Source organism: Periplaneta americana, chromosome 6 (assembly GCF_040183065.1).
Source record: "Periplaneta americana isolate PAMFEO1 chromosome 6, P.americana_PAMFEO1_priV1, whole genome shotgun sequence".
Classification (NCBI taxonomy): Eukaryota; Metazoa; Arthropoda; class Insecta; order Blattodea; family Blattidae; genus Periplaneta; species Periplaneta americana.
Genome location: NC_091122.1, coordinates 55,005,694 through 55,032,084, shown reverse-complemented (window position 1 = coordinate 55,032,084; position 26,391 = coordinate 55,005,694). Strand labels below are relative to the sequence as shown.

Sequence of the window (26,391 nt, the reverse complement as noted above, 5' to 3'; positions counted from 1 at the left end):
ACATGCCCTGCTCATCTCAAACGTCTGGATTTAATATTCTTAATTATGTCAGGTGAAGAATACAATGCGCGCAGTTCAGCATTGTGTAACTTTCCCCATTCTCCCGTAACTTCATCCCTCTTAGTCCCAAATATTTTCCTAAGCATCTTATTTTCGAAGAACTTTAACATCTGGTCCTCTCTTAAATATAACATAGTACATAAGTTTACAACACATCACACATCCAACCATCCAACACAACACAAACAAGCTGCATTCCGAACAATGGTACATAGACTACTCAACACATCAATGAACCAACGGGATTACAACGAAGAACTAAACACAATCAAATACATAGCACAAGAAAACGGATACAACCCTAACATAATAGACAACATAACATGTAAGACAAAACATAAGAATACAACACAAACACAAGGACACAAAAAATACATCACACTAACATACAAAAACAAAAACACACACAAAATTGCAACCTCATTCAAGAAATTAAATTACAACATCGCATACAGAACAAATAACACTCCACAAAAACATCTCAACACACAAACAACACAAACAAACAAATACAACCACATAGGCGTCTACAAAATCAAATGTAACACCTGCAACAACTTCTACATAGGACAGACAGGCAGATCATTTCAAACACGTTACAAAGAACACATCACAGCCATAACAAAATTACAAAACACCTCCACATATGCAGAACACATCAAAAATGCTAACCGCACCCACAGAGACATCAACACAGACATGGAAATACTACACATCCAACCAAAAAGCCAGAAACTAAACACACTAGAACAATATCAAATATATAGACACACAAAAACACACCCCAATGAAATTCTCAACACACAACTCAATTTCAGAACACACACACTCTTTGACTCTACACTAAACCACACGAACACACCCTCACAGGAAACAAAACAAGAGGCGACAAGACCAACAACGACCAGTTCTGAGGATGACCCATAAAAGGTCAAAACATGTAAACTAGGTACGATAGAATTTAACACAAGAAAGTGATATAATACATATTCCGAAGTGATACAGTGTTAAAAGGTGTGTAATCAAGATGTATACTTACTTACTTACTTACTTACTGGCTTTTAAGGAATCCAGAGGTTCATTGCCGCCCTCACATAAGCCCGCCATTGGTCCCTATCCTGAGCAAGATTAATCCATTCTCTATCATCATATCCCATCTCCCTCAAATCCATTTTAATATTATCTTCCCATCTACGTCTCGGCCTCCCTAAAGGTCTTTTTCCCTCCGGCCTCCCAACTAACACTCTATATGCATTTCTGGATTCGCCCATACGTGCTACATGCCCTGCCCATCTCAAACGCCTGGATTTAATGTTCCTAATTATGTCAGGTGAAGAATACAATGCGTGCAGTTCTGTGTTGTGTAATTTCTCCATTCTCCTGTAACTTCATCCCTCTTAGCCCCAAATATTTTCCTAAGCAGCTTATTCTCAAACACCCTTAATCTCTGTTCCTCTCTCAAAGTGAGAGTCCAAGTTTCACAACCATACAGAACAACTGGTAATATAACTGTTTTATAAATTCCAACTTTCAGATTTTTCGACAGCAGACTGAATGATAAAAGCTTCTCAACCGAATAATAACAGGCATTTTCCATATTTATTCTGTGTTTAATTTCCTCCCGAGTATCATTTATATTTGTTACTGTTGCTACAAGATATTTGAACTTCTCCACCGCTTCAAAAGATAAATTTCCAATTTTTATATTTCCATTTCATACAACATTCTCGTCACGAGACATAATCATATACTTTGTCTTTTCGGGATTTACTTCCAAACCTATCTCTTTACTTGCTTCAAGTAAAATTCCCGTATTTTCCCTAATCGTTTGTGGATTTTCTCCTAACATATTCACGTCATCCACATAGACAAGCAGGTGATGTAACCTGTTCAATTCCAAACCCTGTCTGTTATCCTGGACTTTCCTAATGGCATACTCTAGAGCAAAGTTAAAAAGTAAAGGTGATAGTGCATCTCCTTGCTTTAGCCCACAGTGAATTGGAAACGCATGTGACAGAAACTGACCTATCCGAACTCTGCTGTATGTTTCACTGAGACACAAATCAAGATGTATACATAAGTTTAATCTGGAAAAGAGCCGTGAGTTCAGAGATACAAGCAGCAGCGGTAGCAGAAAGTGCTGCTCCTGGTCGGTTGATAGAAACACTGGGAACGTTCACTGGGACTTACTGTATTTGTGTTTCATTGGCTGTGCAAAGGGCTGTAGTGATCGATTTGGTATTACGTGAAAATGACGTAAGCACTTAAGTTATTTCTCATTCATTTGTAATATATATTTACACACACATTCGAACTAACACTGTCAAATTGTTACAAGCATGTTAGAATCATATTGTATAAAACACATTAGACATTGACAGAAATATATATAATATAGATACATTAAATTAACATATTATGTGAACTATTTACAACAGCTTGAAGTATAGACTTCGCATTATGAGAACTCGCCAAAAGTCTCTCTACACAATGCTCTAAAAGCATTAACTCAAAGAAAGCTATTATTAAATCACTATGGTGCACATTGTACGAACTATGCCGCAACTAAGACAAAATTATTATATCACAAAGATGCGTACTTTAAAAAAAAAAAAACATGCTCCTTTTACTCACTGTTCGTGAAACAGGAATTTTTCTGCTAACAATTGAAGGGTTCAGAACCATAGTGGGCCAAGCTACTAAAACCGTAGAAAACAAGGGTTAAAATGAAGTTATTACCACAATTCAATGGAAAGACATACCAGTAGCAAGTAATATAAAGTATACATATTAAAACTAAATGATATGTCAATATTAATTAAACTATGGTATTCACTTAACTTTAACCCTTGCTTTCTCCGTTTTTAATAAATGGCGCCTGGCCCACTATGGCTCTGAACCCTTCAATTTTGCACTGCACATGCACACTCTTCTTCCACTAATTTGCACACAAACTTTTAGCGACTTATCATGATGCGAGAGCTATAAGCTACGTATATGTGCTTTGGAAATCTCTTAAAATAGCTTACATTATATAATATGTAAAATTACAATACAACTTAGTGACTATTTCAATGGGAGCATATTTATCGAGCTCGTTTCTTACATTCTGGTAGTCTACATTGTCCCCATCTCGTGTCAAATACGAGAAATATCACAAATCTTTATTGGCACAAGGTAATTATATCAGGGGTAGAGACGTCAAGTCCGTGTTTTTACAAATACATACAAGATACCGTATTCTATCTCGATCAACAATTATACAAAAATATTTGCTTTAATCTGCTAATTAAAGCTCATGCAATGTACTTTTCTTCCAGACTTTTCTATTGTATTATTCATTAAAAAAGATCATGCATAAAAAATTTTTACAACATATACAGGTAAGGGATGCTGCTTAACCTGATGTACATATTTATCCAAATACAAGATGAATAGGAATAAAATTTAGCAGCGATCTCAGCTGACACAGCGGGAAAGGCATGGAGGGTGTTACACTTTGTGATGAGGGTACTAAGAAAACTGAAAAGGCTCTGATAAATCCAAAGTGATTGCATATATATATATATATATATATATATATATATATATATATATATATATATATGCTAATCACTGGAAGTTAACTCATCTTGCATTGGGATAAACATGCGAGACTTTGATTAGACTTTTACTGGTTTCTTTCCCTGTAATTACTTTTAACTCATACAAAATAATAGTGTAAAAATATGAACATATTTTAGAATAGTTGGACCTTATATATTGTCATAAATTTTGTTCATAACTGCTTGCTTGTTTTAAAGGAACAAGTGTACCAACCATAGCATTTAAAAGTAATATTTATTTAATAATGCAAACAATTAATTAAATTTACAAGTGTATATAAAATTGAAGATATCATATTACTAAGTCGTAAAAATATTTTATTTTCAGCACTTTTAATGTATGAATTAATTCATGTATTTTTTAAAGAAGCTACAGTTTCATACTATCAAAGTAACAAATTCATCTTCGGCTTAATATTGCAAGTTCACTGTAAATTATGCAGGACAGACACAATCTTCACATCATAAATTGATTGTTTCAAGTGTATGTAAGCATTATGATGCTCAGGTAACACAACTTCAAATTTCTTTAACTATTAATACCTCACAGCACGCAGTCAGAAATCAGTTTCCTTTCTATGACTAGTAGCACCGTGTTTAAACTCTTCATAATAATCGAGAAGTAATAATAGCATTTCCATTTCATTCCTCTTCTATTGATACCTAGTAATAATCAGATACTGCAAGATTACTAATTGCTAGAAGATTTTGAAGAAAATGAAATCTGTTACGAACAGTATTCTTTTTATTAGAATAAAATACACAGGCCTACTTTCAAAAAGACACTATATTAAAACTAGCTAGAAGTGGCAGGTGGAAGCAAGAGAAAAGTTAAGAAAAAAGTTATTTCTCTACGTCTATAAATTCTGTAATATTTCTTTATCAATTACCAATGATTTTTCTCTTTCAAACATTCGCCTTTCCCACCTGCTGTTGCCATGATATGTCATTTCTTGCATGACAGTCGAACCACTTCTTTACACTTTTCATGGGACTCTGAAAAAATGGTGTGAATTGAGGGAAAATGTAAATGATTGAAAATTATTTATTATGGGAAATGTAGTCATGTAGTCTTTGATCATATGTGTAAAACAGTGTTTCTTAACCGCCAGGCCGCAGTCTGGTACCGGGCCCTGGCATCAATTATACCAGGCCGCGAGATATTCTCCTGGAATTTTTCATTTTACTTTTATAAGAATTGTTCACTAATAAATATCTTATAGCAAAAATATTCTTAGGAGAATAATTTTCATGATTGCGTCGAAAAGCGCAGAACCAGATCGTCTCTATGCAGAGTTACATGACATAGCAATCAGATTTATTCTTTGTTTTTCCACTACATATCTTTGTAAAACTGCATTTTCTGCCATGGCTGTGCTTAATAATGTCCTGGAATAATTTCATGGAAAAATTGCTCCGGGGCCAGGTATCGATCCTGGGACCCTTCGCTTAGTGCACAAATGCTCTACCGACTGAGCTACCCCAGGAGCTATACGCGACACCGTCACAATTTTTCCTTTATATCCACACAATTCAAATGGGCTGACAAGAATTTGTGTGCACTCAAAGTTGGGTTCTGGCATCTTGTCAGCCCATTTGAGTTGTGTGGATAAAAAGGAAAAATTGTGATAGAGTCGTGTATAATTCCTGGGGTAGCTCAGTTGGTAGAGCATTTGTGAGCTAAGCCAAGGGGTCTGGGATCGCTACCCGGACCCAGAACGGTTTTTCCTTGGAATTATTGAAACCTGCTTTACAGGGAGCTACTACCTGAAAGCCAGATTTGTATAATGTCCTGCAATGTTCGAACATGAGAGAGGCAACTAAGATATTACAAACATCGTCTTATTTCATATGAAAAGCTAGTTTCTAGATCTGTGCTAATATCCTTAAGTGGTTAAAACATGAAAGGATGGGAGTGGAGGACAGCGAATACTTTTACAACAAGGTGGAACAAACACGACAGGCCTCCTCCTGCAGACTGAACATCAGCAAATATCGAGCTTCGCCATACTCGATAAACTTGGAAAGAACTCAATGCCTGTAATGCATGACACTAGTGCTTAAAATGAAGCAGAGGAATCGCCTGCAACTTTGTCGCCGTTTGACTATCACTTCAATTCATCACAGAATTAACAAGCGAATGGACAGAAAACAGCAACAAAAAGCTCACTAGCTTCTCTAAATCCTTAAAAATTCTCAGGTGTAACACAAAAAATAAATTAAACATTGAGGTTAACTTTTTCAATAATTTATAACTATTGCTGTGGTAATGGCTGCATTTTTAAATTCATAATATTACTCAGTATTGGGACTAGTGTTTAGAATTGAGATATTCATACATTTTTAAACAACGTTACATAGATTGCGCATTAAAAAATTTGTTGCATGAATGTGTGATTAAGTGTTTCGCCGACATAATACATAATATTATTCTGCTGTTTCCCCTGCTCAGCTGACTTCTGTGGGTGCACATAGAACCAGACGCGACGCGGCATGGTGCGATGCTACGTTTTGTTTTACAACGCCTCGCGACAGCTTGAAAGTGTGGATTTGGGGGGGGAAAAAAAAACCTTGGCTAGAAAATGGCGTCAATGAAAGAGGACTGTCTATATGAAAATTTCTATTGTATTTGGTTATTATTTCCTAAGGACGTTTAATACGCCTCAAAATCTATATGATTGAAAGAGTTAAAATTAAATACTACTAATGTAGTGCACAAACGTCATTTTCTACGTTTATGACTCACAATAAAGAAAAATATATTAAATCCATAATAAGTGATAGTATAGAGCAAAAAAAGTAGGCCTACTACAAATTATTATCAACATTATTATTCACCTGGTGCTTTCATCTCATTTGCAATTTCTCACATATTTTTAAAAACCACATTATTGTCGTGATATTGTTTCAAATATTGTACAGAACATATATTTCCTGTACTAAAACAACTACTGTTGTCACGCCAGGAGAAGGCGGCTGAAGTACTTAGACGGGGCGGAGGAGAAACAGTCGCGCATGCGCACCGCGCTGTTCACTGCAATATTCCTGTTTCACAAACATGTACTATGCGTTGTCTATGAGTCTTTGCGACTTTGTGAAAATAATAGTGGGGTTTTTATTGTAGTGTTTTATTAGTTTCAACAAGACAATTGTTTTCAGTATACCGCAAATCTTTGTATTGCTTTAGTTATCCTTTGCTTTTCGTGTTAATAGTGTTGATAATAATATAGTTAATAGAATTTATGTTATTGTATACTGTTATTTAGGTTTATAGCAGTTTTTTGTTTATTGTAAATATGTCGACAAAGAGGAAACAAGGATTGACAATCTATAGCGAAGAAAGGAATATTATTAGAAGTGTAAAATAATTCTGTGATGAAGAAAAAGAACAACAGTGCCTTTGCATTCCTCTTACGAAACCTACAGCAAAGGTAGAAAAGTACTCTAATCTATCCACAAGAACAATACAGCGTATAAGGAATGAAATGAAATACTGCACAGAAGAAAGTGCGTTGTCGACACCTGAGGGAGGAAAAAAATGTAAACGTCCAGACTACCGAAATGCAAATGTAGATGACTTCGATGGGAGATTGACAAAAAAGATATAATTGAGAATTTTTATTTGAAAAAGAAAGAGGCCACCGGCATAGCTCAAGAGGTAGCGCGTTTGCCTGCTGATCTGCAGTTGTGCTCGGGAGTGAGTTCGATTCCCGTTTGCGCTGACTACCTGGTTGGGTTTTTTCCGAGGTTTTCCCAAACGGAAGGCGAATGTCAAGTAATCTATGGCGAATCCTTGGTTTCATTTCGCCAAATACCATCTCGCCATCATCAATTCAATCGACACTGAAGAAGCTAGTAGTTATTACAGTGTCGTTAAATAACAAGTAAAAAAATAGTATCAAGCTGCAACAAACGCCTATCCTTTTACAAGAGAAAATTGATTTGAAATGAAAGACAACATTAAGACGAATACTGAAGAAAAAGGATTTCAGGTGGAAGAAGTGTGCAGCAAAAAAAAATTGAAGAAAACACTGTAAATTAAAATACGTGAAGATATCTACAGCAAATAAGAAAGCTTAGGAAAGTGGAAAAACCGATTTTGTATCTGGATGAAATGCGGATAGATAGGCCTACAAATTTAACGTTTCCAAAATTCTGGCAGGATAAAAATGTTACGGGAGTTTTGACTACCGTAAATGTGTCCAGAACACTCATTGTTGTTCATCAGGATGGGGGTGGTGGGGCTAATGGCTTTGTTGAGAGATTCGAATTAATATACACGGCTGGAACATAAACAGACGATTATCATGGACAGATCATACTCCAGCTTTTTTGAAAAATGTGATAATGATAGTCATAGCGACAGCACCAAAGATGCGGAATCTTTTATGTCTGACTCCGTTCCCATATAGCCAAGTAAGTGGACTAAGTTTTCAGGTCAGAGTGTAGCGTGAAGTTCCCCCGTCCCGCCTATCTACTCCCTGCGCCAACTCGTAGCGCGAAGACAGTAATTTATCCGCAACAAGCTCCATTATGAATAATGTACACTACACAACAATATAGTATTTGTAGATAGTAAGGTGTGCATCCGCAGTACACTGCAGCTATCAGACAGTCCCCTCGCGATGAACTTCAAGCAGTCATTCGATGTTGTCTCTCCATGTCTCCTCGTGTCTTCTCGCGACCGTCGTGACGCATCTGATTCTGTGTGCATCACATAATAAGAAATCAATGGGAGACAAGTACTACGAGACAAAATATCGCGTCACACTGCGCCGTATCTGATTCTGTGTGCACCTGGCCTTACAGTGCATAGTCATTCTTCCCATTATATTTTGTTTTTCAAACAAACATCATTAAAATCAATTAAATAATACAATGATGAATGTTACCAACTTTTATTATGTCAAGTTTTTTGTGGTTAGAAAGGAATAATATGTCCATGAAAATTAGCATAAATTGACTGATGATGATGGATTGAAGAAACTGCAATATGCTACAAAATGTCATTAATCCATTTTCGTAGTGAATTAATACTCTAAGTTTTAAGATTAGCCATACTTAATTATTAATAAATATGTAGCTAATCGGCGATGTATGCAATGGAGGGGGAAAGGAACGGGCCATCCTACCCCATTATCTCCTGACCTAGTTGCCTCGTAAGTAGTGCCTTGTTGGTATCACTTGTGAGGTTCAGACCTATCTTCGGACAGTTGACTAAACAACAATAATTATTATTTCTGTTAGTTAAATGTATGAACTTAAAAAAAATTGGAAAGGTATTTATGAGTGAATTTTGTTGGAACCAAGCTCACGTCTTACAGAAAAAGAATTTACCAGGTTGCAGTGTCTCAAAAATTGAGAACCGCTGTTGTAGAAGATGATGACACAGTGTCAAAACATAATGGGAGGTACCTTTGTGTCCTGCCATCGCTTACGGCTAGTCCTACTATAGTTCGCTAGGCCACTACTTCCTAGTTACAAGCTAAGAATTTACTAGTTAGCCATGTAGTACATTTATTACTACTGATTACAGGGAGGTGTACTTCTGATTGTATGATCATATATGAAATATGTATTCACTCTAATTTATGAAGTATCTTACAAGAAAGAAACCTTTTTACAGCAGTGAAATATCCTATATTCATCATCTTTTCTATTTACAATCACGATTCAGTGTCTTATGATCAATTCCAAGACTCGAAAGTTTTTCCATAACTTAAACCGATCTGACCATCTTCACTGGTCTTCCATCACTTCTTTTTCCATTGTGCTTACAATAGTAAATTGTCTTTGGTAATCTTGCATATCCATTCTTAATAAATATTCCTTACAGTACCAGTATCTCCAACATTATTTCTCCTTGTCATTTCTTCCAGAAAATTGTATTTCTAAAGATACGGTCACACGTCGCTATTTTTGTAGCGGTGCAGTACAAAAAACTGCGCAACTCTCGTACTGCGACTTGTGAAACAACGGTGCAACCCAAAAAGTAGCGGCTGCCAAACCTGCTGTCCGCTACTTTTTCATGCTGTGCACAGCTTATAAGTAGCGACGTGTGAACAGGGTTCTCAGGGTTGCAGCCGCAGCATTTTTGATATAGATTTTGTTGAAACTTTTGCTGCGGTTGCGACCAGTGTTGCCATCCAAATGTGCCAATGATACTTTTATTGTTTGGATATATTTTAATGTTAGATGTGATGAAAATAAATTATTTGTAACAGTTACTAAATGTACAACACAGTCTGAGTATATTTGCTAACGATATAATTACTTTTTTTTTTTTAATTTTCCATAGCGTAGTTTCAAACAGGAGGATTGCCAACATTGATTACGTGAACATGCTCTGTTGGTTATCATTTAAGTATATAGGCATTTTGAATAGCTTTATAGTAAAATTAATGTCAATTTCTGAATACTAGTTAGGACAGAAAAGCAAATAATAGATAAGTAAGCTATCACATGAGTTTCATAATAATGCGAACATAACCACAAAATGTATATTGAGAAATCAACACAGAGACTGAAACCTGCAGCTAGACTGCAGCTACAAAAGTAGCGCCTTTTGTGTGAACAGACTCGCAACCTCCAGTTGCAACTTTTGCATGTTCAGGTTGCGCAGCACGAAAAGTAGCATCCAGCGCGCTACTTGTGGCTTACGTGTGAACACGACACGTAACTTTTGTAGCTGCAGTACAAAAGTTGCACAGCAAAAGTAGCGACGTGTGACCGTACCTTAATTTATGCAGTGATAAGCTAACTCTCTTAAGTAATTTAATTTGTCGAGCTTCCTGACTTTCTTTTTTACCTCTCCACTCACAGGGCCCAAACAACAATGCAGGTTTGAATGTAATTCTAAATAGTTTCAGTAATTACATTTGCTTGCATAGATTTCCCAAGTATTGAAAGTGTTCCATTATTTGCCTATTGGCTACTACATTGAAGCGTATCAAGTTCTTCCCCTTCATTGTCATAGATTTTATCAGTTGAGATGGTCATTCCGAATTTTTAAGTAATTTTAAATGAACTGTGTGCTGCTTTTATACATCATCTTCTGAATGACATACAGTAAGGTTCAGACATATGCTTATTTCCCGATGTACTGTAAGGTTGGATTTTTTTTTTATTTCATTTAATATTACGGAGTGCAGCAAACAAGACTTGACCCTGATAATGTGCTTGTGCACCGCTCATCACCAGTCACTCTGTTCTGTGATGGATGGCATACTGAGGCTTTACACAGATAAGACCTAAGCATTGAGTCCTTGTAAAACGTTATGACTTTTTTGTAACCCCATGTTCCTATATCATAAATCGATGAACTTTAGCTCACAGGTAATGAAAAAGCTATTAATTTGGTTGAGGCGAGGAGCGATAAAAAGAGAAACCAAGAGTCAGGAAGTGATAGAGAAGAAAGTAGTGTAAAGAATAAGGGTGCAAGTGTAAGTGGAAATCTAGGATGTGAAAGTGAAAGCGTGGGGGGGGGGGGATAAAAGAGGTATAGAAGAAGAAATAAATAGAAAGAAAAACAAAGACAGAAATAAGGCAGAGACGAACAGTAAAGAAAGGTTAGAACCTGCGACAGCTGAGGATACAGCAGAGATATTTAATACGTTTAAAAAAATGTGGGGATGTGATCAAAAAGTGCAAGCAAAGTGAAAGTGGAAAATATCGAGAAGCATAGGGGAGAGAGAAAGTGTATAAGCAGATGTGTGGAATAAAATATAAGTATTTATAGGAAGTGAGAATAGTAACAATGGATAAGGTGTAAGCAGAATAGTGAGAAAGTGAAAGTGAGCGCAAATAGGAATGAGTGAAAATAGTGAGAAAGGGTTAAGAGAAGTGAACAAGTGACAGCATAAAATTAGTACTAACATTTGAACATTGGAACAGTAAATGAATATAAGAGAAAGATAGGAGAAAAGGTCAAAGAAAAAATAGGATAAATAATTCAATATGATAATTTATAGAGAAAAATTTAAATTGAGATTTTAGTGAATAGTAGTTAGAGGATAAGGGGGGTGTGAAAGTAGTATATAATATTAGATATATTAGAATTAATGAACAAATAGAGAATAGCAAATGAAATGTAGGAGAAATACTGAAGGGGAGATTGAACAAGTAATAAAAAAACGTACATAGCAGAATTGGTAGTATTTGTGTAGACGTGTACTGCAAAAAATGTGTTATTGTAATAATATGTTAATGGTGGCACCGGATACAGAAATGTGAGGTACACCATTACATGTAAAGAAGTGCTGTGAAGAAATATATATCATATCATATTAATTTGGTTGAGTTTCTGAAAAAGGTCACCCCCAAACCGAAAATTCAATGTTACTGTATATGCTTATAAGTTAGAAAATCAAAATATTTTAAAAGCGTTATTTTTCAATTCTAATGTTGTAATTGTATAGTAGGCCTATGTATCCAGTTTCTGAAGCACTGTTTATTGATAGCATAGTTTATTGCTATAGCATAGCATAGTTTATTGCTATAGCATAGCATAAGGAATTAAAAAAAAAAGCATACAAAATTACAAAATCACGTATCAATTCTACAAGTACGAATAGCTATATAAGAAAACACATTGTGGGGTATTTAGCATAATTACAACATATACAACTATTATGTTTTGTTAGACATAATAAATCTGCTGAAGTTTCTCCTTCTTTTTACAGACGTCATAAAGATATTGAAGGCATTCGATTGCTCATTCTGCACATTGATTTGTTCTGGGAATTCCCAGTCTCGATGGTTCTTGATTTCAGAACTTTTTTCACAGACTTCAATGCATTTTCATGAACCTGCAAGTTGCTACATAGCTTCTGATAATCAGCTGCATTGTATTTTGGTCAGCAAACCAGCCCATCTGTAAGAGATGAATCTACAAATTTCGAATAGTGAGTCTCTCCTCTCTGATAATGCCAAAAGAGCTAGTATTGCTCGGCAATTCCACTTTGCATTACTTAAATTAGGTATTTTCTGAAACTCCACTTGCGTAAGCCTCCCAGTTTCTTCAAAAAAGCGGAAGTTCTAAGTTCTAGAAAGTTCCAGAATGTTCCTCAAAGCTCTAGAAGATTTTACAATCCAGAAACTTGTAGAAACATCCTGAATGTTCCAGAAAGTTCAAGCAAGTTCAAGAAAGTTCTAGAAGCTCCAGAAAATCATAGTGCCACTACTTGCTTATAATACTTATATAATATTTTAGAAAATTCGTGTTGGGGGTGAATATTTTTTATAACTAAACAGAATTAAAACCTTTTTCATTATTTTTTAGCAAAAGTTCGATTTATGATGCAGGAAATCAATTATTTTGCAAAAAGTAAAAAAGTCACAACCCTAAAATATATAGGCTATACAGTAGCGTGCAAATTAATCCGAACACGACATATTTTTACATATTCTGTCATTGTTGGCCTCACAGCTGCTCATACCGCTTTAATTGACATCTGTAGTACGTGTAATTCCATTGTTGAAGGTCTGTCGTTATTATTTTTTTTTAATATTTGACATTTTGCCTGTCGTTTTGTACTTACAAGCATTTCAGTTGTGTTGAAGACTTAATACTGCAATCCTGTGTACATTCTGTCGTCTTCACAAATGGATACAACTCCACGAAAACGGTCTAAAATTATAACATTAGCAGAGCATTCTTCTATGACACAGAGGCAAATTGCTGCAGAATGTCACATCGGTTTGGCTACTGTTAATTCGATCATAAAACGATACAGGGAGACTGGATCCATCACACCCCAGAAAAAAGGAAACTGTGGCCGGAAAAGAAAGTCTTCACCTGCAGATGATCGTTTAATTGTCAGGAAAAGTAAATTAAATCCTAGACTAAGTGCTGTCGATTTAACCGGCGAGTTAATGGCTACCACTGGGGCGAATATTCACGTCACAACAGTGCGGCGTAGGCTTTTGGAAGCTGGACGAAGGGCTCGTAAGCCTATTAAGAAGCAACTGCTTACCCCTGTTATGTGCAAAAAACGCTTAATGTGGGCAAAATTACATCAACACTGGACAGTGAATGACTGGAAGAATGTACTTTTTCCGATGAGTCTCATTTCGAGGTCCACGGCCACCGTGTTTCTTATGTACGGAAAGGATCCGAAAAAGTAACAGCAGCTCATCTCCAAGAAGCACCCAAATACCCCCCTTAAGTAATGTTTTGGGGTTGTTTTACACATGAAGGGCCTGGAGCATTAATACCTATCAAGGGAATGATGAATTCTGACAAATATATTCACTTATTGGAAACCAGAATCGTACCCCAGCTGCAAAAATCATTTCCGGATGGCAACAAGACCTGGCACCATGCCATACGTCTCGAAAAACTACAGAATTCTTCAACAAGAAGAATATTCAGGTACTCCCTTGGCCAGGCAACTCACCCGACATCAACCCCATTGAGAAAGGTCGGTGGACTCTAAAACTCCTCCCGGCCAGGTCCGATGGACCCATTAACCAACGACAGGTGTGGTCCTCCAGTCATACTGGGGGTTTACGTGAGTGGGTGATGTAACCACCATTACAAACAAAAAATTGGTGCCCACTTAAAAAACGGTTACACTTATGCTAATTAACAACCTGTGAAGTTCTACCTGATGGATTCACCACAGAGAAATATTGGAGAGCAAGAATGCTAATGGCTTCATTGCCAAAGCTCGGCATTAGATAACAACAACAAAGGAGAAGATGATTTCTGCCCTCAATGGTGTATGGTTTTGCGATGAAGAAATGAAGAATATTTGTGGGAAATTAGTGGAATCCATGCCAAATCGTCTCAGAGCTGTTAATAGGAACAAGGGAGGCCACATAGATTACTGAGGTATGTCTTAGATCCTTTTTTTATCTCGTTTGAGTGTTTTTGCATAAGTAATTACGTTGTTCGGATTAATTTGCATGCTACTGTATATAATTTTATCGTTTAAATCAGAGCCTGTTTCACGCCACTTCTTAACTTGATGCTGGTCGCTATATCAGCATTTTTCAAAGTATCAAATTCAAATGACAATCACACTAAAATGGAAATGGTTGAAAATTTGTCCCTCTCTCTAGCTGACTTTATAGGTGTTCACTATTACCCGCCTGAATATGTGTTTTTTAACATACACGGTACTCTGTAGGGTAATTATTTGTCAGACAAGTAGCTCAGTTATTGGAATAATTTCTGACATGTTTTGTAATGTCAATGGATCTTTAATACTATTCGGATTTATCATTTAAAGTTCCTATACCTTTTCTTGAATACAAACATTCTGCCAGACAACTTACCCTTTTCTAAAATAAAATAAAAACACGTACTTTGCAGTACAAAAGTCAATTTAACATAATAAGGCCAGGAAGTATTAAAGCACCTATGGATATTCCTTTCAAAGAAACTATACATTCTGATACATCAAAAGAAAGCTCAAGTCGTAAGAAAACACGTTAAAAGTTATAATAGAAAAAATCCAATATGACTCTACCCTCAGCAAAATGTCGGGTATGAGACCACCCAAATGATGACACTGTAGGCTATATAACAACCTTTTTCGAGTTAAACAAGTCAAGGACATATTAAAATGGTCGTGTAGCTTCCGGAAAACACAGCCAAAATTTGTGCAAACATTTCATGTGTGATTTTTTTTTGCCAAGAGATCTCCACAAAGAATATTCGTTGCTCATCATGTTGTGAGATCATCAACAAAAATGACATAACATCTGCTGGGAGGTGCTTCAACATCCACCCTACAGCCCAGATCTCGCTCTCTAATCAATGCGGGTGGAATTCCCAAGCAGGGAGGATATAAACTGCTTTTTTGATAACTACTTTACATCTGTAAACTTGTTTATGCATCTCGCTGAAAAAGGAATTTTGGCTACTGGAACTTTACAGGAAAATAGAACTGAAAACTATTCTTTCATAACTAAATCAGAATTAAAAAATGACAACCGTTTGATAATTTTAATGCACTTTTATCTATCTGCAGACTGATGCCTCCTTGCTTATAATTCTTAATAATTCCTCTAGTCAGCAAGTGAGCGAGCACATTAGCATGGTCATGTCTTGTTTGCCACACTCTATACAATCTGTGCTGGAATTTAATTGCATGAAAACATTTTCAATATCAGATTCCAACCATCTATATTATCGGCTTTACTACACTTTTTTATCATTATTTTACAGACATTAGTAAACATCATACAACTCTTAACCTTTCCAATTATCCAGAGAGATTTTACTTTCAATATATTACACAATTTACTGTATATTCTAATGGAAAAAATGTTACTTAATTTTTAATATTATGGTTGGTATTTATGACCATAATATATCGTCAATGGCTTTGAAAGGATTGGTAACTTTTAAGCAGTAGTACAATATTTTTAATTCAAGCCTCCATTCGGCTCACTTGTTAATGTATGCTTTGCGTATAAACAGTTAAAATAAAAACTCAGGAAAGTATAATTTACATAGCTTCTGTAACATAAAGCCTTAATTTAACTATACAGATCTTGTCTTTCATTAGTTGATGTCCAGTCCTATGACATGCCAACAGAGCGCTGATCTTGCAGTTTTATTTACCATTTATGTTGTCTAGTATCTAAGAAACTTCACTATCTTAACGCATTAATACAAACACAACCTTGAGCAATATCTTTGTTGCCTGCGTTCTGTCTTCTACACTGACTCACGGATCATATTCGGACAACAATGGAGGTCTGCCTAACAGAATCACGTGTCTGGAATACTGAGAGTGTGGCGGGAATTCGGAGTGAACAGAGGTCTTGCGAGTGACTGTCTTCTCTCCACAAAAGCTGCGAGTCGGGATGATGGAATGCAGCATGTCTTCTGCACCTGCATAAAAACGAACTATAAACATGCATACTATACACCAGGAGTATCATTTCAGTCTTTGCTTTAAGCGGGGAGGACAAGATTTTTAACGGGCCTTATAGGCATGACGTAGGGGACACTTGTACCTTCAGCATAGTGTACCTTTGAACATGTTTTATTTTTTATTTTTTTTTATTTTTGCTGCTACCTAGAGGACTCAAAACTGAAAGCCGCTAAGTAGTAGTGTTGTGGGATTTAATCGATTAATCGAGTTTATTAAAATTAATCGGTTGTAGGTGATATTAATTATTATTTTGTTAATACAAACTCATACTAAAAATTCCGACAATATTTCTTTCTCGGAAATTGCTTACTTAAAAGCACAATAGTACTGTTATTTTCTAACTGTAAACCAAGTAGTATAGGAAAAACCTTTGCACAAACACTTCAGAAAGAGATGGAGATATGAGGACAGTGACCTAGTCTACCTCTAATGAAAGTTGAAGCACAATGCGAAACCCTTATTAAGTTTTATGGTTTTCCAAGAAAACTTCCACCTTGTTGTCAGCTCATCTTCCTAGCATATGAAATACATACTTTTCTGGAATTCGTCCCCCTCATCCCTTATAAAATAACCATGTCTACAATGTGTGTAAGTGAGAGTGTAACTACCTTCTTCTCTTTCTAAAATCTGGTAATTCGATTACAATAGGAGCCAGTCTTCTGTTTCGACTGCTGTACTTTTGCAGGTGCTTGCAGTTTCGGTACTGAATTTGTATATGAAGGTTGTGTGTTTAGTTTGATAAAGGAAAAAAAAAAACAGTTTTCTGTGGTCTGTGAAAAGTGTAAACTCCATTATGTCATATGAGAATTTGAGAGGTAAACTCGGTGAAACGTTTGGATTTAAATTGAACGACTGTTGAAAAGTGCTTGACAGAAAAAAAAGTTTTTTTCGTGTTTAGTGATGCAGGAAACATTGTTACTAAACGTAGAGTGGCACTTAATTCAGAGCATGTGAATGCACTCACGTGTTTAAAATCATGGATGAAGCAGTATTAACTAACTAGGCGAGTCTTCATACTTTTTGTTATATATGTTTGTCTCAAAAATTCCCAGATAAATTGACAATAAATTATAATCCTCATAATAAATATGTTAGTAAGTAATTAAACTAGTTGTTTTGTAATATAACGATACAATATATACAGATATACAACATTTAATACTTATGCTTAGGAAGAATAAGCAATTAATGACTTTAAATCTGTTTGGCGCATACAAATTAATCTAACGATTACACCTATCACCGAACACAAGTTAAATTTAACAATAATTGTGTATTACAGTATATTAAAACATCTTGTCAACTCGATCAAAACCCGATTAATCTATCGATTAATCGATTAAATATTTTGATCGATCAACAGCATTACTAAGTAGTCCTGGTCGTAGTTTCAGTTTGATTCATTGCAAAGTGTGAGTTCTGTGGACGAAACAATTTTTTTTTGTACCAAAAGTAAACATTTCGTTCATTTGATATCTATTTTCTAACACAAAACCAAATTGTATTTGTTACTATCAATCAAGTATAGTGTGTTCCCAATCATCTGGTGAGTAATAACATATTTTAATTTTCAAGATTTAGTCGAATCTCTAGTTTTAGGAGCCATATTTGTTTAAATGTGCACCCTCTTGTACCTTTGAACGTAAAACATCTTGTACCATGGCACATGTTCCAAGGTACACCATACTATTGGTTTTTTGTTTTTCTTTTATTTTAAGATCATGTCACGAAGAAAGTCCGGAGTTAAGAGGCCCCAATTGATACGGATGCCTTGAAGAAAGCTGTTGAAGCAGTTATTGTTCCTCCAGGAAATAAAATCTCAATCAGAGAAGCCTGCTCTGGTTTATGACAGCAAATACATTTTAAATATGATTGTCAGTTCTTACAGCTATATTCCCACCTATATTCCATGTGTTCCAACTTACAAGAGAGTATGTTCCAGGTACATGAACCTGTTGTACCTTTGAACACATTGTAGCTGTATTTAGATTGACAACAGGCCATGATTGTTTGGCCAAACACCTGCATAGAATTGGAATACATCAGTCCCCTAACTGCCCATTGTGCATCTCAAACCAAGAAATGGATTCGAAACACCTCAAAATCTGTGCTTCAATGGCTGGCCATGATAATATCTTTGAAAAATATTGGAGTGCAAGAGGTCAAATGACTTTATTGTCAAACGCCTGGCATTAGAAAACAACAACAATCTTTGAACACATTATATGTCCCTTCATTTTATTTTTTCCATCCTTAATAGATCTGTAGAACAGGAAAATACATACAAGAAGTTGTATAGCAATCTTCAATAATTATTTCAACCATTTTTTCATTTAAAAAATTTCATTTCCCAAAATTAAAAAAAAAATAAATAAATAAATAAAATCTGAAAAGTGTTTAAAGGTACAACAGTCTCCCCTTCTCCTTCTCTATTTCCTTTGAAATGAACTGTTTTCTATACCGTAAACTGACAAGAGAGGGTTATCAATAGGGCACAATGGATTTGGCTGAAAGTGTTAATGTAGGCTGATTTAAGGTTCCTGAAAACGATGGTGAAGGTCTCTCCTTTCGGAATTGCATATTTGTGAAAATATAGCAATTTAAAAAATCTAGATAGTCATAGTAACAAAACTAACAACTTGAAAAGCTATGATATACTGACCAAGACTAAACATTTGCAAGATAACTCTATTTTCTGCCATATCACAATTTCCTACTTCTAAAGTAGGATCCCATTTACAAATAACAAATCATCATCAGAATAATGGATGGGCCAACCATAAATGCATCAACTCACTACTGCTGATCAATCAGATGTTTAAAATGTACAAATTGATCAGGCAACCTCATTAAACATGTTGCAAAATTAAAATGCCTTTGAAATATAACACTGTATATGAATATGACTTACATCTTTAAACCAATGAGAATCCAGACATTCCTTTGGAGTCAGCCTTTGAGAGCATGTAGCAACCAGGAGACAACTGATCAAGTCTTTTCCTTCGTTTGAGATGTCAGAGAAGTATTCATCCGGAAAGCAGAAGTCACACTTCAAAATGTTGGCTGTTGTTTCCTCCATAGAATCATCCAAGAAAGGAGAAACGCCACTGCAACAGTATCACCGTGTAAATACATGAAGCATATTTCTGATTATTTCCCATCAACCTCAAGTAGTATTAGACATTAAATGATATGCAATAGATATCCTGGTACTTTCTGTAAAAGTGATAATGGCGTTAATGTAGGGGAGAGTCGGGTAGTATCGGACAGTGCGTTTCTTTCATCTATCACCATATGGTAGTACCTGAATGACATGGTTACGTTTCTCTATGCGACATCACAGAAACGTAACCATGTCAATCAGGTACTATCATCGTGTGGTAGATGAAAGAAACTCACTGTCCGATATTACCCGATGTCCAATACTACCCAACTCTCCCCTATTGCAGGAAAGCAGCAAAATGACGGCAGAGAAAATGGGAATATCCACAAAAAGTCTTTTAAGACCGTCTTTATCTATTATTTCTATTTAGACTTGCTGATTTAAACTCGAGGTCTTTAGAGCAGGACGCTGATGTTACAGCATTATTGTGATATACCAAAGTATATATGAAGGGTACACAGGAAAAACGATCAAGGTCCATGAAAAATCGAAATTGAGTTAATAATGCTATCTTATAGTGGAAAGGAAATACTATCATGTGGTCTAGCTAGTAATAAGAAATCATCGTTCTTGACATTCCACTACTCAATTTCTATTAAATACACACATAACAAAGTATTAAGTGCTTAAACTTTAAAATTCGTTTTTCTCGAAACTTTCTAAAATGGACCTTGATCGTTATTCCCGTGTACCCTTCATATATTTCCGTGCAGGAATTCTGCATTAACATATGATGAAGGATGAGTGGAGCGGAGAAAAATTCTCTCCGGCACCGAGATTCCAACCCGGGTTTTCAGCTCTACGTGCTGACGCTTTAGCCACTAAGCCACACTGGATTCCAGATTCAGCACGTAGAGCTGAAAACCTGGGTTCGAGTGGTGCTGGAGAGAATTTTTCTCCGCTCCACCCATCCTTCATCATATGGTGCACGGAAATATCATATGTACTTCGGTACATCACAATATGATATGCGTAAATAATCACTTAGTGATTTAAGATAGCGCTCATTCCATCGGATCTCTGCACCTCTGCACATAGTGTGTTGGACATTGTGCCACTGTCACACATCTGTGACACGGTGCATGAGGGTTGGCCACTAAAGGGAAACTAAGAGACTAAGAGGTGGAACTTAAACTGAGAGGATTCAATCCGGCATCGGAAATGGAATCCGGTGTGGCTTAGTGGATAAAGCGTCAGCACGTAGAGCTGAAAACCCGGGTTCGAGTCCCAGTGCTGGAGAGAATTTTTCTCCTTTCCACCCATCCTTCATAATATGATGTTACAATAGTTTAGGTAATGGTATGACTATACTGTAACCAATTATGGATAACTTATTACAATTGATCTGGAGTTCTTAGGTCACTTCTTCCACTGTCATTAACAGCACACCCCATGCCAAAATTCTACAGCAGATAATATGTATATTTATGCTCGACCATGCCGAAATGTACTAATTATACACCTGGTAGCAGTCCTTTAATGCATGTCATTAAAGTACACCTACTCAATAAAGTACAGGTCTTCAGCCAATGATAACTCAGCTTACATGTGTTCAGCCAATGACAAGTCAGCTTTGTACCGTTATAAAACCGCAAGTATCGATTATTCTCGGATATGCAATCGAAAGAGAATTAGCGAAAAGTCACGGAGGCTGAAAATCCAATACTGTCGCAGAAGGTTATGTTCTGTTACTATAATAATTAGCGTTAATTGTAAATAATATTCAAATAAATTCAATTTGTCATCTCGTTTTTCAATGTCGAATTCAATAATCAAGGTTATAATATTATAATATTATCAAGTTTAACGGATTATACATCAAGGTCAATGACATTATTGTTCCTCGGAAAAAATCAATACTTTCGCGTCTGCGCACATCTCACAATTCACGACCTAGAACAAGGTCACTTCCGATCTTGTCAGATACAAATTAATGAATACAATTTCAAGTTAGAAATATGGTCGATCATAAAAAGTCGCTTGCGCTCGTTTCATAAACATCCATACTCGCTTTCTTAATTACTATCATTATAAGCTCGTTGCATAATGTACTATTTTGTGATTATATTAATATAGTGGGTGAGAAAAAAATACGAAGGTCATTTACTAAGTCATAGCAACATTTTTTTTGCAGGTAAATGTGCTGTTACACAAACATTTAATAATATAGATATAAAAATACACTATCTATTTTACCCATAATAATATCTGTTACATGGGTTACTCAGGAAGTATTGTATAAAATGGAGAAGAGTAAAACTAATAAAAAAACCTGATCTACTGTAATAACGTTGAACAAAATAGTATGCACGCACATTAACACATTAAGAATCTTCAAAGTAATCATCAAGGCAATCTACCGTTCACTGCCAACAATGAGAAAGGCGACGAACACCATCAGCTGCTCCATTGTCCAATCTGATAATCTCGCGTCACACTGTGTTGCCGATGTCGTATGTAGGAAAGCATCTCCCACCCTTCCCGATCGGGGCAAGTTACCTGGTTGAGGTTTTTTCCGGGGTTTTCCCTCAACCCAATATGAGCAAATCCTGGGTAACTTTCGGTGCTGGACCCCGGACTCGTTTCACCGGCATTATCACCTTCATATCATTCAGACGCTAAATAACCTAGATGTTGATACAGCATCGTAAAATAACCCAATAAAAAAAATCTCCCACCCAATGGAGATTTCAATTTCGGTATCAGATCACTCTTTAACAGCAAACAGGTTCTACGAGTTATGAGTGACATTTCCTCGCGTTTTGACCCCAAAGCACTGTTATTTTTACATACACGCGTTGTTCTAGCTGACTGACATCCATACTTGACAACGGTTGAAAACCAACTGACTTTCATGCATCCTCCCTCTTCCGTCCTTGAACATCCACACCATCTAGCAGCATCAGTAAGTACCATACGTCTCAATGTCATTGTTGCATAACAAAAAAACGTGGATCACAGTCTGGGACTCCACTGAAAAAAATTGTTGCCATGACTTTTAAGAGCAAAAAGAGAATACCGAAAAAAAATATTTTGAAGATAGAAGCAAGGGATCTAAGATGCTTCGTTACCATGTTACATACATCATCTTCAGAGCTGCAACTGCGAAAAGTGTTTACAGCTTGTCAAAGCAGACAAAACTGGCACAGGCACTGTCTTAAGGATACACTGGATTCGTTTTCAACACTAAAAAAACTGTATGTGGTTCAGGAAAACTCTCTACAAATTCTCATGTATATGTGCCTTTCAAAGGCTGCCAGTTTGAGTAACAAGCAGGTCATGTGTTATGTTCAGAAGTTGTAGCTAACACCCTGGATCAACGATGGGCGTTTGAGTGCATTTGCCCTCCGTGTGCACAGGGAATTCCAAGTGCGAGCGCTGCAGCGCGCTGTAGTGTGCCAGCAGCTATAATAGATCTTACAAAGTTTCTAAATGAGCTAGCTAAATTTAGGACTTCAGGGAAAAGAAATTGTTAATACACAATTTGCAGATAGAATTGCAGCTTTTAAGGAGAAATTGCTGTTATGGATACGTCAAATGCAAAAGGGCGAAATATATCATTTCCCATCCTTATCTAAGCGCATAGAATTTTGAACAGTGAAAACTTCGAAATGTACACATGTGTTCTATCTGGTCTATTAGAGGAATTTACATCAAGGTTTCACAATTTAGATTGCCCAGAAATGCATTTGCGTATTTTTACTACATGTTTCGATTCCAACTGATTATTGATAACGTCCCCCCTTCATTATAGCGTGAATTGATTGACCTGTGATGTGATCGAGAGATGCGAGCGAAATATGATTCAAGGTCGAGTCTTATGCAGTTTTATGACGGATTACCAAGAGGACGCTTTCCCAATTTGCATAAGCTGTGTGAGAAAGTTTTGTGTTTATTTGGTTCCACTTATAGATGTGAACAGTTATTTTCCATTACGAAAATAAACAAATCTCAAACAAGAAATGATGGGCTTTTAACGGCAGTTCTTCGCATAGCTTGTGCTAATACAGTTTCTCCAAATCTTGAGAAATTGAGTAATATGAATTAATGTGCAACAGACATGTTTTGTTTTGTGTTTAAGGAAGTGTTTCATTACTTTGTGTTCTTATTTAGTTTGGTAGAATAACAGTTTCTTTTGAAACATATAGTACGTACCGCAACTTGAATAAACCGGTTTTCGTGCACTCTATAAGCACACTTCTCTCGTAGTACACCGTGCAAGCACAGAGTGCATAATTCTGCCCAACCCTGTCCTAGATCATATAAGATAGGTCATTGCTATGTTAAAATCGTTTGCACTTTGAAGAGAACAACCGCCAGGATCGCCACCCATCCACCGTAAACGAACACGAGATGGCAGTACAGTCGCTAATGCAATTCAAATGGGAATTATGACGTGACTCCTTCTTTAACAACTAGATGGCAGCATAGTAAACCTGACAAAAGTTGTTAACTTCAAAACCTATAAGGCCGACATATCTATTTATATATGATCTAGGTCAGTGTTGCCATATTTAGCGATGTCGCTAAATCTAGGGAATTTTGAATCAGTCTCTGCGACAAATTTTGTAAAATACGATTAGCGACTTCTCTGCTGATTTTTATATTCTTCCACTTTTTTCTTTCTTTTAAGTTAAAACATTCAACTGAAGGCATGCACTTCTTAGTTTCAGGAAAGGCATGGGTGCATGACTGAGTAGTCTAATGATTCATACGTGAAAGCCCTGATCTCATAATATATTTGTGATCAGTGATCAGGGGTGAAAGATGCTGATTCAATGACTCTCACGGGTTAGGTCTCTCTCAATGCTACTGCTCCACCACTGATAAACGGTGGCAACTTTGATTGGCACGTGAAAGTCACGAGCTGCAGCTAATGTAATCTCAGTTCTTCCCCGCAATGCGGAGGTTTTCCACTCCGAACCGACCCGAGGCAATTGAGTTTTGGAATTTTGTGCCAACAGTTCTTGTGAAGCAAATGAGACTGTAATTTTCGCTGGTTTTAATATATTTTATATATATTTGAAAAGTGTTACAATTTGGCAGAAAGTGTAGTGTCAATGATTGGATCAAGTGCAGTGTATTCACAATAAGCTGTTCCCACATCTTCCACCTCAACATCACAGCCGTCAAAAATACAACCAGACTCCGCAGAAGAGGGTGATGATGAGGAAATGATATTTTTCTCCACATATGTATGTTTTTCTTATGTTTATTTAGTGATATTTTATTATTAATTTTTAGTGACATTTCTGAAGATTTTTTAACAAACTTTGGAGAGATTTAGCTACTTTTTGTTGATAAGTTAGCGTGATTGTAGGGCGACATGTTGGCAACAGTGATCTAGGCTAACACTCACCTGAGAAAAGCATAGAGGAAGACACCCACGCTCCACATATCTGTCTGGCAGCTGACAGGCTGTCCAAGAACCATTTCTGGAGCAGCAAACTCCAGATTTGAAGGTGGAAGAACTTCCAGATTCCTCGTTACACTGACGGCATCTCCAAGATCAACCAGTTTGAGCACAGAACCACTTCCTGATAAATCCACCATCACATTTTCAGGCTGGGAAATAAAAGATGTTCCAGTGTCATTCTTAAAATAAGGACTATTAAAATGAATTTTAATTACCACGGACACTATGTATTAGATATTGTGATATGCACATAGATAGGATAATGTACTGCAGAATTTCTACTTGGTAGGGTACTGAAGTTTATATCAGTTTATTTGAAATGAATGTAAGGTATTGTGGAGGGATGTCTTTTAAGGCTAACATTCTGTTTACTCTCATGTGAAGTTTGAAAATGGCGACAAATCAAGACAAAAATAGTTACTTAGGTAAAGTACCATATAAAGTTTCGTAACCTTCTCAGTCCTGAGAGTATAGTATACTATATCATACTTCATACATGTTTATCACATAAGATGTATGTGCAGAAACCCAAAGTATCGTAAATATATACCTGCATTTGTGCCCTACCTGTAACCTGCAGAATTTTTTCATCATTTTTCCTCATGTCAGTGATTTTTTCTTGAAGTTTAGAATTATATTGAACTTTAAAAATAAAAGAAAAAATGTCTCAGGACTCTGGAGAATAAGTTAACACAGTGTAGTGCAAAAGTTATTGATTTAACAAGTTTTAATTATCATTAGTGTTATAATATATAAAAGTGTGTGAATCAAATTATGTTATAACCTCAAAATATATTTCATGTTTACTTTTGCGTTTATCTGTTACATGGTATATCACCAATCTACCATAAACTTCATCTTTAAACTTTATCCTACTATATGTAAAAAAAAAAAAAGTGCTCTTCCTTTTTCTTGCTGCTATTTAATTTTTTTTTTTTTTTCGTTTCTTGCTTTAAGTTCACTCTCTCTTTTTTTTTTTTCTTTTAATGCAATCTAGTCTTACGTATGGTATCTTTGACTGGTCTGAGTGTTTGATTTTTATTTACACATTAACCATAATTCTGTTTATGAAAAATTTCTATACCATAATTTCAATATCTTCAATAAATTATCTTCAGAAGAGTTTTTCATGCTTACATTCACAACAGGAATTTTAAAAACTTATTTCCCCTCTAATTTCTGTATCGTTCATAACTCCATTATTCAAATGAGGGAGTCAGAAGCATATTTCTAAAAAAAAATAGCTAAGTGCATCCA

General features: G+C 36.0%; 1 protein-coding gene across 6 annotated transcripts in view; it reads right to left on the bottom strand.

Annotated features, from left to right (window-relative positions):
* Positions 1–780: 780 nt before the first annotated feature.
* trio (trio Rho guanine nucleotide exchange factor) overlaps positions 781–26,391 on the bottom strand; it is a 2,234,512-nt gene continuing 2,208,901 nt past the window's right edge. For all 6 annotated transcript variants that reach the window (XM_069828117.1, XM_069828118.1, XM_069828113.1 and 3 more), the window contains 3 exons: positions 25,078–25,283; positions 19,467–19,662; positions 781–16,512 (listed from right to left, as the gene is read on the bottom strand). In XM_069828117.1, coding sequence (XP_069684218.1) covers positions 16,390–16,512; positions 19,467–19,662; positions 25,078–25,283 — 525 coding nt within the window. In that variant the 3' untranslated portion in view covers positions 781–16,389. The remainder of the gene's footprint in view (positions 16,513–19,466; positions 19,663–25,077; positions 25,284–26,391) is intronic.